Here is a 12,654-nt window from a genome sequence, read left to right as displayed (position 1 = left end):
TGCTTTTTACCCCATCATCCAAGTCACTGATGAAGATGTTGAACAGTGCGGGCCCGAGGACTGAGCCCTGGGGGACCCCACTGCCCACATCCCTCCAGGTCAAAAATGACCCATCCACCACCACTCTAGGTGCGGACCTCCAGCCAGTTAGTGACCCATTTGACTGTGCAGGCATCGACACCACAGTCCCCTAAGTTTTTTAATGAGAATGGGGTGAGAGACAGTGTCGAATGCCTTCCTAAAGTCCAGAAAGACTATAGCCACTGCTACCCCTGCATCTTAAGGATTTGGTGACCTGGTCATAGAAGGCCACCAGGTTGGTCTGACAGGACCTGCCACTAATGAACCCTTGTTAGTTGCCTCTAAGCATAATCTCCCCTGCTGGCCCCTTGTGGATGTGTCAGGATAATTCTCTCAAAAAGCATGCCCAGGATCGAGGTAAGACTAACTGGCCTATAGTTTCCTGGGTCCTCCTTCCTCCTTTTTTTGAAGATGGGAACCACGTTGGCCCTCTTCCAGTCTTCTGGCACCACAGCAGAGCACCACAAGCGCTCGTAAAGCCGTGCCAGGGGTCCCGCAATGACCTCAGCCAATTCCCTCAGCACTCTGGGGTGGAGATCGTCCGGACCAGCTGGTTTGAATACGTCCAGTCCCTCCAGAAGTTCCCTAACTAGATCCTCACTGACCCTTGGCCTAGGTGCACTTCCCCTGGGGCCTGAAGGGGGCAGAACCATCACCAGTGAGCTGAAAAAGCATGAAAGAGAAGGAAATGTGATGATGCTTAGATGGTTGGAAGAAGTAGCCAGCAAGAGCCAAAACTTTCCTGGTGTCTTCCATAATTAGAGACAAGGTCCATCTGTCCTTCCTCACCCCCAAGTTTTCTAAAATATGATGGTACTCCCCAAACTACAGAAACCTGCGCTGTTAAAACTCAATAACATTCCTCCTGAAAATTACAAGTCAGTGAGACAGTTAGCTGTATTAGTCTGAAGTCAAGCAGAAAGCAAGAGGCATTTGAAGCTTATAGATTAACCAAATTACACACACCCACACACATTTCAGCCCATGAAAGTATACTTCAGTCTAACAAAAGTTCGTGCTGTACATACAGGCATACGTATCTACTTTGCACAGTCTATAAATTACAAACCAGTCAGAAAATCATGCTTACAAAAACTGAAACAATAAGAACTGTAGGAAGAGAAACTGATATAGAGAGAGACACAAATGTTAGAGATTCATCAGGTGTACATTCCTACAGTAGTGAAAAACACCAAAAGGGGGGAGATTCTATAAAACTGTATTAGAATATACTACAAAGGTAAGTGTTATAAAACTCTTTGTATTGTCTGAACAGTTCCAAAGACTTCTTTTTCAGGTCACATGTACAGTTAGCAAAAGATCTAGCCAGCAAGAGAAGAGGCAATTACCTACATAGAAAAACTCCAGTGCTGAAGGCCAAGGGAATGGTACACTGCTATATTTACTATTAGTTATATCCATTTACAGACTTGTGAAGACAGCTCTCTCTCACTCACCCACACACATTCCAACTCCAAAGAATGTAGTTTTTCACCCAACACATTTGAACAGACATCAGGCATGTCTTTAAAATAACAGTTCCATGAGCGTGATAAAAGCAGATAGTTAAAATGTAGAAATACTCTCAAACCAAAAAACAACTGACTTTGCATAAGACATTAAAACTGTCATTTATAAAAATGCTAATATCCTTCGCACTACCACCTACAGCACCTGATCTCTCTTCATCCACATGCTTTGAACTCTATTACTTCACATACCAAATGGAAGAATATATCACATCATGCAAATTCTGAAATAGAAACATTTTTAAAAAGGGGTAAGCATAAATAGTATATTGTGACTGCTTACCTTTATTTTTGAGGAGGGCGCATGGAACTTCCTACAAAAGGAATACGAACAGATTAAATGAAGGCAAATTAAGAGCAACTACAAGCTTATTGTTCCAAAGAGAACTGTAAACAGTATATTAAACAAAAACACAAGCAATGGTTTAACCACTATAACTGATCATACCTGGGAAGTGGGACAAAATCCTGATCGTACTGAGAGATAACCCTTAAAATAGCAAATCACCTACAAATTATGTATGTATCAATTTAAATCAAAACTTTTATTTTAAAGCTGTTCTTCTTTAAACACTCTTCAATATCAACAGTATCAAATTATCTCCCTACCTCATTCCACAAGCAATGCAAGCCACATTAATGGTAATAACAAACTATGGGGCGGGGGGAAAGAAACTGACAGGTAAGTACAAGGAAGCTTTTCTATCTTACTATATCATCTTCTGCTTTGAAAAAAATGCAAGCCACAGCACTTCTTGTTTTCAAAGTTTCAGGAATTTCATGATTTTTAAATGGATTTGGATGGATGGGGAGGAAAAAAAACACCTAGTGTTTACATTATTTTTCTAGTTGGCTTTCAAGTAATTTTTTGCTTTCTCTTGAGACCTATAAATAGTATTGAAAAACAAAGCACTTTACTCTGTAGGACTTCTTTCCATGGCTAGGAATTTTATTACATCCCAGGAAAAAAAAATGTTACTAGGCAAGTTAAGAATTAACACAAGAGTGTCAAACTCATCTGGTCCTATGGGCTGGATGAGTGACAGGGGGCTGGTTCACAGGCCCAGTAAGCCCCAACCCCATACGCTGGATTCACTGGACACAGAGGCTATTCCAGCTGCTCCAGGGTTCACTCCACATGCTGCACAAATCTCAGAGCAGCCACACCAGCAAGAGTGTGCAGTACAGATCCCAGAGCAGCCAAAACAGGTACCACACGTGGTACGGTCTGACTGGTGGGAAGGTGCCACATGTCATGTAGATCCCAGAGTAGCTGGAGCAGGTACAACACTATACAGTGCTTTTTCCAGGATCCATGCTGCATGCCGCACCTACCTCCCCTGGTCCAGGAATGCACTGCACGAGCACCTGCTGCACTCAGTCCAGGACCCGCACTGTATGTAGCACCTGCAGACACTGTGTGCAGAACACATCCCAGATCAGCTGGAGCATGCTGCACAGATCCCAGAGCAGCCAGAACAGGCACTGCATGCAGCGCATGCCCTGGGTCCTGCTCAAAGGGCAGGGCTCAGCACATGCCATGTGCAGTTCAACTGGTCAACTCTGACCCAGGGGCACTACCAGGGGCCAGATAACAGGGCTCTGCATCTTTGACACCCCTTTTCCTTGCATACCACATGCCCCCAAATAAAGCATGCACCTTGTTTTCTGGGAATGGAGAATGAAGAAAAGATTTTACCAGTTATGGCTACATGGAGTCAGGACAGAAGCTAATCTTCAGCTCACTCATCCTCCCTTTCCTGTTCAGCAAATGTTAGTTTTAACCCTCTCAGCTGTTGCCTAACTGGCATCAGGTCTCGACTGCTCAGCCAAAAGCAACTGCCAATTTGGCAGTGGCTGGTAAAGAGGTTAAAACTACATCTGTTGCTTAAGACTGGACTCTCTCTTCCTCCATGCAGCCAGCTGGGGGCAGAAGGGAAGAGAAAGAAAAGAAGCAGTAGCCATTTTTTTCCCCCCAGATACTGAACTCAAGTTGGCAATAAAGATTAACAGTAACAAAAAAGCCTTCTTTAAGTACATAGGGAGCAAGAAAGTGGTGCAGGGTAACATAGGGCTGCTACAGAATGGACTAGGGCAACTCATAAGTGATAGAATGGAAAAAGCTTTCTTTGCATCTGTGCTCTTGGACATAGATACAAATACACCTCCCAACAAGACTTTAGCCTGGAATGAGAGAAATGCCAGCCCACCAACAGTTAGCGCTGACCTAGTGAAGGCTACTTGGAGGGGTTGGACATATTTAAGTCAGCAGGCACCGATGATCTTCACCCAAGAGTACTAAAGGAATTGGCTGGCGTCATAGCAAAACCACTGGCGCAACTGTTTGCGTGCTCATGGCACTTGGGACAGGTCCCAGAAGACTGGAAAAGGGCCAATGTTGTCCCTATTTTCAAGAAGGGGAGGAAGGAAGACCCGGGTAATTATAGGCTGGTTAGCCTCATGTCTATTCTTGGCAAGACCTTAGAAAAAATTATAAAGGATCACATTTGTGGGGGGGCCAGTGGGTAATACAATGTTAAGGGACAATCAGCATGGGTTTATAGCAGGCAGTTCCTCACAAGCAAACTGAGTAGCTGTGATGTGGATTTTTTCACAGTAAGGTGGGTGAAAAACTGGCTTATGGGATGCACCCAGAGAGTGGTGGTGGATGGGTCGTTTTCCCCCTGGAGAGATGTGGGCAGTAGTGTCCCCCAAGGCTTTGTCCCTAAACTAGTACTGTTCAATATCTTCATCAGTGATTTGGATGAGGGTGTTGAAAGCACTGTCCAAATTCGCAGACGACACCAAACTATGGAGTACGGTAAAGACACTAGAAGGCAGGGAATGAATTCAGGGGTATTTGGATAGACTGGGGCAGTGCGCGGATCAGAATAGGATGCAATTTAACAAGGATAAATGTAAGGTGCTGCACCTGGGGAGAAAGAATCTCCAATACACCCATAGACTGGGAAGTACCATGGCAGTGGAAAGGGATCTCAGAGTCATAGTCGACACAAAAATTAACACGAGTCACCAATGTGACAAGGTAATAAGGCTAACCACACTCCTTCTTGTATTAGTAGGTGCATCACGAGCAGGTCTAGGGAGGTGATACTTCCTGTCTGTGTGGCATTGGTGAGACCGCAGATAGAGTACTAAATCCAGGTTTGGGAACGCACTTAAAGAGGGATGTGGAGAACCTTTAGAGGGCTCAGAGGAGGCCTACTCGTATGGTTGAGGGCCTGCAGGTAAGACCCTATGAAGACAGACTGAGGGACCTGAAACTCTTCAGCCTCCACAGAAGAAGGCTGAGAGGTGATCTTGTGGCTGCCTACAAACTCATTGGGGGGGGGGGGGGGGGACACAGGGAACAGGGGAGACTGTTTACCAGGGCACCCCTTGGGGTTACTAGAAATAACCGCCACAAACTGAAGGAGAGTAGATTTGGATTGGACATCAGGAAGAAATTCTTTACCATGAGGGTTGCCAAGATATGGAATGGGCTTCCAAGGGAGGTGTTCAAGAAGAGATTGGACAAGCACCTGACTGGGGTTACTTAACCCTAGCTGTCTTTCCTGCCTGGGGCAGGGGGGTCTAACTCAATGATCTACTAGGTCACTTCTAACACTAGAAATCTATGATAATTTATGATTTTACAGTGTCTCTATTCTTTTCTGGGCAGAAAAATAAACTTCTCTGATTAAAACGCTCAACCTATTGTAGAGGGCAATTTTTGAAGGGGGGAAAAGGTCTGTGTGTGGTATGCAAGTAAATATATTATGCTCTCTCACAGCAAGGAATCCTCATGTCTGGTATTCATGACTAAAGGGTTAAATCAATCCCACATGTACAGAGCCAGCAGACTGAAGGTTAAATCCTTTACACACTTAAGTGGCACTTACGTAGCTGCAAAACTGACATTTTTTGGCTCACATACACAATTTGGATTCTGTGTCCAACTATGTTTGGTTGGACAGGATCACTAAGGTACACACATTAATGCTCACACATATTTGCTGAAAGTAAAAACAGAAGAAAAGTTCCCTCTACCTTTTGGCCCAAGAGCCTAGTGTTGAGGACACTTGCAAGGGAAATCCAAGTTCTAACTCCTCCTCTCACCCAAAAGGGATTCAAATGTACATTTCCTGCTCCTGCTTCCTAGAAACTGCTCTAAACACCAGTCCAGAAGTCAGCCAGGAGGAGAAAACACGTGGATCTAGGAGTTAGAGAAGAGCAAGCTAGGAGTCTGGTTCAGTGAGATGGACACTTTGGGTTCCAGCCTTCACTCTTAATGGCTTTTCTGCACCTTGCATTTAATATTAATTGGATATAATGGATAAACAACAGTGGGAGTTTCTGATTTACTTGTCAAAAGTGGGAGGCCTCCTCTTCTGGCCTCACACTAATTAGCAGTGATGTTTTGGAAAACTTGCATGGGGTTACATGCATACCCAAGTGATTTTATACTGTTCTACAGCCAGGGTGCTGCACTCAGAAGGGAAATGTAGGATGAGCAGATCTATGTACTTGGGAAACAGAGTCCAAATTCTTTGTAAGCACCAAAAATTATATTTATGCAGCTATACAAGTGCCACTTAGGCAAGTGACAATGAAATGGATTGAGTGCATACTTTCAATGTTTTTGTAGCCCGAGCAATTCTTTCTGTGAGTACCCAACAAGACCATCATAGCCCAGTTAAAAAAAAAAAACAACAAAAAACAAAGAAAAAACTTTCAAAGAATAAATTCAATAAGCTTTATATCTATAGTTTATTCTCATAAACAGAGAGTTCTTTAAATCTCAAGTCATGCCAGACTAAGTAGCAAGCAACCTATCAAGTAAGAAGAGAGGGACAGAAGAGCGAAATAAAAGGACGTTTTTTCAAAAGACTGCTTAATTTTTTCTGTCTCCAGAAAGAAGATCTATGGAATGAGAACAAAACATTGAAGCTAAAACAAAGGAAAAGGAACAACCCGATTGCTATGCTACATGGGACCAGGGCAGCCCAGCCCCATGCCACTTCTCTGGCCTGCACATGGCCAGCTCCATGCCACTCACCTGGCCCGCAAGGGCCTGGTGAGTTTGACATCTCTGCTCTAGGCTAATCAATTACGAATGTCCGTGATCAGGTAAACTAGCTCATCTTATTTTGAAACCCCAGGAAGTGTGAAGGAAGTTTTTTTTTTAAATCTTTTTTTGCAAGAACAAAGACACACAAGATCACCGTGAAGCCAAGTACTCCTAACTTTTCTTCCTGGGGTACCAACATTTACCTCATCTATTAGAGGTTATATTTATTTGACTGACATGTCGAGAAATTCACCAAACCTGAATCTACAGGTGCCAGAACATATTCCCAAAAGTGATACCTGAATTTTAGGATTATCAATTCCTGAATTGAATCTGGAGCTTCCAGATATGGAAATAAAAAGAGGAGGACATAAAGGAGGAAGAGGAAGAGGGCTTCCATTAAAACCCAAGTTCTGTATAACTTTCCCCAAAGTTTAAACCTGCTCTAAGAGAGCACAGAACAGCTCTAAACAAGCTTGCTCTGGCACCAAAAACATACATTTGTTAGCATGACACTCCACCCAAATTAAAGATACCCCACTTCTGTGGGATTAATTAACCCAGGCATCCCAATGATGCAACTACACTGTTCTCAAACTCCACATGAGTGTGTGTTGTGCCATGTAAACTTATTAAAATGTTGCAAAATGGGACTGGTAACACTCTTTCCAGATTCCCAGAAGGGATGCAAGTCAGCTGCCAACATTTTTTATTAACCAGCCACCATTATAGCTAACGTGGCATGGTTAATCCACTAGTTATAACTATGCTATGGGCTGCTCCTGCCTATGAAAAACTCCATCTTCTAAGCATATGGTTTTACAACCTAGAAAGAAAGAAACCACTTTGACTGAAGTCTATACTTAAAAGTAGGTGTTCTCTAGGTGTCTGAGGAGCTGCTGCTAAAGCTATACAAACATTATGCTTAAATCCACAACAAGAGAGAAGTATTGATGTTTGTACAAAAATGTATCTTCAAGGTTAGCAAATTGGAAAGAAAAAATATCTCTAGGATTTCAGAGGCAAAAATCTAAGACATGTCAAGGCTATAGATGATGCTTTAACAGATTAGCATCAGATTCATCAATACTAGTCAAATTGTTTCAAAGCTTTACTTCCAAAAATAATAAAAGAAATGATCCATTATATGTTAGCACACTGAATGTCAATCTTCTGGGAGTACTACACAAATGTCTAGAGCAAGGAAGAAAAAAAAAAAAGACTGTGCAAGGCCAATGTTTCCCAATAATATTCTACACCAATGGCTCTGCAAACTTATTTTAACTAGTGATTAACAATAGGCTACTGCATGCCTGTTTAAAGACATACTTGGTGGACTGCTGTGTGATATGTAGCTTTTCCACAGGTAAACTAACAAGTAAACCTGCATACGTGTATGCTTCAAAGCACTTTTTAGAAGCTGATGAATGTAAAAGGGAGGTGAAAATATGCAGGTATTTTCCAGACCCATCTATTTTCTACTAATTTTATACACTGGCAATGCTGCTTACTACTACAACACAGTACAGTCTTCCTCCCAAACAAGAGACTTTCAAAAATAGTACAATTTGCTTGTTATAATAGGTAAGCGTTTACTGATTTACCTTTGTTTTGAAGCCACACCGACAGTAAACAGTTGATGTGCGAGAGCATGGTCCACATTCACCTTCATGGCAGAGGTGCTCACATGTATGAATGAAATCTAACACGGATGAAAAAGTAAAAATATTTGCTAGTTGAAGTTTTTGATTTAACATGCTGGTCCATGATATATACTAGAAAATGAGCATTTGAGGCCACTGATATGATGCTTCTGTCTGAATAGACTGCTAAAGGCAACAGTTACTCCTTTGAATTATCCTCTTTTAGTATTCAGTGTGTAAAACATTACAGATTATAATAAAAATAGTAGGTTCTACCATAAGATTTTTTGATTTAGACCTCTGTAATGAAACATATGCTAAAAGGTTCAGAATTGTAATTGTTCAGTTCAATTAATTTATGGTCCCTAACTTCAGTTCTAAAATATACTATTAATGCTAAAAATATACATGTTGCTAAGCAGTTTTAGATGACTATATAGAAAAAACCTGTTGTATCTGGGAGTTCACTGGACATTCAGAAGAACTTTGGTTAAAAGCCATTTTAAAAATCATGAAGTAAATATTGTAGCTGGTCATTCTTCAAGCAATGCATTAGAAAGTTTGTCTGAGCCTCCTCCCAACCCCCACGTTACAGGCATCAAGCAATTAACTGGTTAAGTACGCAATCACCTTGAGACCAGCCACATGTGCAAAGTACTTACGCCATAAAAAACTCCAACCAGCTATAAAGTCAGACCTGGAAAATGTGTACTAACTTTACAGCTGGTTGCTATTAAGCTTTAATTTGAACATGTAGCAGGGTCTATGTGAGGCAGGGATTTTTGTGGGTGATGTCTTTTAGTGGACCAGCTGTATTGTTGGGACAGATTCAGGCCCCCTCTACACATTAAGGCAGAAGCACAATGGGATCTAATGTGCAATCCACACAATCACATCTCTGGCCATGTCACATGTGCATGACAGGAGGCACATTTGCGGAATCATGTATTAGGTCGTATCATTACTTATTGTCGGTGCATAAGAGCCTGATCCTGGGCTGCTGCCGTGGCAAGAAGCAAGTTTCTATGGCTGGAAGCCCCCTAAGTTGACTGGGCTCCTACCCACAAGGGTGCATCATACCCAGCCAGGACTAGGAGTCCTGCAACTAAAGGGACTCTCAGCCCCACCAGCTGCTGACTTTGGGTTCTGGCAGCACCACGCAGCTGCCAGGACTGAGTCCTGCTGCTGTGAATGCTAGGTCCCAGCAGCATGCCTGCCAGTGCTGGGGACCCAGGTGGGTCCTGGCTTTGATCTCCTGTCCTGGGGGCGCGCGGAGCCCTCAGAGCCAGGAGACTGCAGCTGCTGCAGTCTTCCAGCCTTGAGGGGCTCCCCTCACTCCTGAGGCAGCGAGCTGCAATCTCATAGCTCAACGGGGCTCTCAGCCACTGGAACTTGCTACTTGCAAGTGCAGGGGGAGCCCAGGATTGTCCCCCTGCATAGGCAATGAGGTGCAATGGGATCTAATGCATGATCTCATAAATGTGCCTTCTGCCAAGTATGTGTGGCATGGCAGGAGGTGTGATTGTGTGGCTTGTGCATTAGATCTCATTACCCCTTTACCTGTACGTGTAGAGAAGGGTTGAGCCTATCCCAAAAATACAGTTGGTCAAATAAAAGACATCACCCACAAAACTCTTTGCCTCGCACATAGACCGCTGGACCATCACAGCTACAAAAAAAAATCACTCCAAAACTACCAAAGAAAGATATAAAAATTTGCTGTCTACCATGGAAAATTTATGAACAAAAGAAAAAAAAGGAAGCTGAGGACAAGTGGCAAGGTGGGCTGGCACCAGGGTGTGGCACACCATTTGATTTCCCCACTGCCTGCCCCCAACTTGTGGTTGACCCACTGAAGTGGTGTAGGAAAAAACAATTAGCAGTGTTGAAGGACTAAACTTATTCCTATGAAGTGTCATACTGTGCTGGAGAGGTATTAGCTTGAGTGTCATATGCATATATAGAGGTAATCTCTCAATAGTCTTCGCTGAAAGCTGATATAGACATTAAACTTGATAATGATTCAAAATTAGTTTAATTTGGTGAGCATCACATACTAATAGAACAAAGTTGGCCCCTAAAAAAATGTTGTGATGGCAAGCTGAAATAAAACAAGTTTTATCTGCTGTTAAAATGCTGAGAACAGCTAGATGTAACATGAGGAGGACAGTGTTACTTGAGATGAAGATGGTCCAGAACAAGTTGGAAGAAATGTAGCAAAACCCCCAGTTTTCCTTTTTTTCTTTTAAAATGCATTTCCTACCCCTCCCCAACCATTTCTGACTTTGTCTCCCCATCTCTATTTCCTATAGATAAGTATAAGTAAGCTAAGATGTAGGAAAAGTTTTTACATTTTATTTAGGTAGTAAGTTTTATTTTTCTCTCCCCTCTTTGCAAATACGTGCTCTGCTATTTTGATATAGATATCCACTGTTTTATAAGTGATAATGATTGTGTTTGTACTGCTTTTATATTGTGTGATTACTGTTTTAGGCTTATATATGTAAGTTAGCATAAGTCATGTCAAGTTTCCATCTTGCAATGTCAAGCCTCCATCTTATCCCCATCCCCAGTTGTGTAACCTATGACTCACACCTACCCCTCCCATGTAACTTGGTTCCTGAATGAATGGGGATGAATGCAGGTGCTTGAAAGACAATGGCAGTAGGTCTAAAAATAGCTCTCTCTGAATGACCAAACCATCAACACCAATACCTGGACCAGCAATCCAGCCCCTGAAACCACCCTCAGCATTCAAGAAACAAAAGATGAGGGAACCCACCATTGTGCCAAGGCTGCACCTGCTCAGTAAGAACACCTGGAGCCCTCTGGAACAGGACTGACCTTGCCTGGACAGGCCCTCTCCATAGGAGATCAGAGGTAATCTGCTACATAAAAAGGGGTAGTGAAGACTGACTTTTTGGGATGCCCTTTCCGCCTGGACCAGACCAGCTCCATGTCACATCACCTATCCACCCCAGAAGCCCTACTGGCAACCCCACTCTAGACAACACTGAGCTAAAGGAGACCCCAACTAGCCATCAAGGACCCACTTTCAGCCTGGGATAGGTAGGTATCACCTGCATATTTCCTCTTCCAATTTGGACTCTCTCTTTCTCTCTCTCCTCCTGGACTTTAGCTCCTGCACCAGGCCTCTTTAACCCCTGCTGCCACTGTCTGTGTGTGTGTCTGTGTGTGTGCATGCAAAGGAACCAATAAGATATCGTGTCACCACCTCCCCCGTTCAATAAAACCACCATCACTTGTAACCCTGAGTTGGGTTGCGTTTTACTGAGCCCCAGTCCCTTCCCCATCTTAAATTCCAGTCTCTGTCTGTCTCTCTCTCTCTCCCTCTTGGCTCTCAGCCCTGTTCCGCCACTTTTTGCCTCCTGTTCCTTTTCCGCAGGCTCTTAGCCCTGTTGCTGTCTGCAGGCTCTCAGACCTGTTCCCGCCACTTTTTGCCTCCTTTGTGCAGACTCTCAGCCCTGTTGCTTTCTGCAGGCTCTCAGCCTCGCTTCTGCCACTTTTTGCCCCTTGCCACACCTCTTCCCAATTCCTATCTCTCTGCCTTCTCTTTTACTTTCTCTCTGTGTTCTCCAGCCTCCCCCACCGCAGACCCACTCCCAGTTTTCCTCTTCCCACGTACCTCTCGGCTCCCCTGTAGCCTCCTTGCTCTGGCTGCAGCCTCTGGGCTTCTCCCTGGCATTGCTCCTTTGCTCTGCCAGCTTTCTGCTTTCAATTAACACCAATTAACCTTAAGTTATCCCAACTTCCCTCCAGTCTGCCAGTTCTAATCCCGGCACCAGCAACTTTCATCTCAGTCTCCACCAGCAGTAACCCCAAGCTTCAGCTTCTCAGCCCAGCTCTCCTTCTAGTCTACCAGTTCTAGTCCCTGCGACTTGCACCCACTACACTTTCACTCTTTCTCTTACCTTAACGTTCCCCCAGGTATCCCAAGTACACCAAGCACATACGTAAATACACACCACAACACCCAAGTTAGGAACTCACTTGTGTGTATGTGTAGGTGAGTGGTATGTATATGTACTGATATACATGTATGTCACTGTGTGCATGATATACGAATTAGCTATCTGTGTATGTGTATTAGATGTGCAGGTATTGGTAATTGATTCTGGTCTAATTTATTTTGGTATGTATAGTGTGTGTAGGTGCTCGAATTGGTGATAGGTGTGCATTTGCCTAGGCTGGTAAATTTGTGTGTGCCTAAATTGGTAGTGTGTGCGCACACGCCTGGTGGGAGTGCATGCACCGTGTGTGTGTGTGTGTGTGTGTGTGTGTGTGTGTGTGTGTGTGTGTGTGTGTGTGT

The 12,654-nt window shown here is 43.6% G+C and overlaps 1 protein-coding gene across 3 annotated transcripts in view; it reads right to left on the bottom strand.

Moving 5' to 3' along the window:
* Positions 1-12,654, bottom strand: part of NFX1 (nuclear transcription factor, X-box binding 1) — an 89,140-nt gene that overhangs the window by 38,282 nt on the left and 38,204 nt on the right. For all 3 annotated transcript variants that reach the window (XM_019539644.1, XM_019539654.1, XM_019539663.1), the window contains exons 10-11: positions 8,286-8,383; positions 1,894-1,924 (exon numbers count right to left, since the gene is read on the bottom strand). In XM_019539644.1, coding sequence (XP_019395189.1) covers positions 1,894-1,924; positions 8,286-8,383 — 129 coding nt within the window. The remainder of the gene's footprint in view (positions 1-1,893; positions 1,925-8,285; positions 8,384-12,654) is intronic.

The sequence above is a fragment of the Crocodylus porosus genome, unplaced genomic scaffold, assembly GCF_001723895.1.
Source record: "Crocodylus porosus isolate Cpor-Errol unplaced genomic scaffold, CroPor_comp1, whole genome shotgun sequence".
Taxonomy (NCBI): domain Eukaryota; kingdom Metazoa; phylum Chordata; order Crocodylia; family Crocodylidae; genus Crocodylus; species Crocodylus porosus.
The sequence above is the reverse complement of the archived record's forward strand: the minus strand, read 5'-3'. Positions and strand labels throughout refer to the sequence as shown.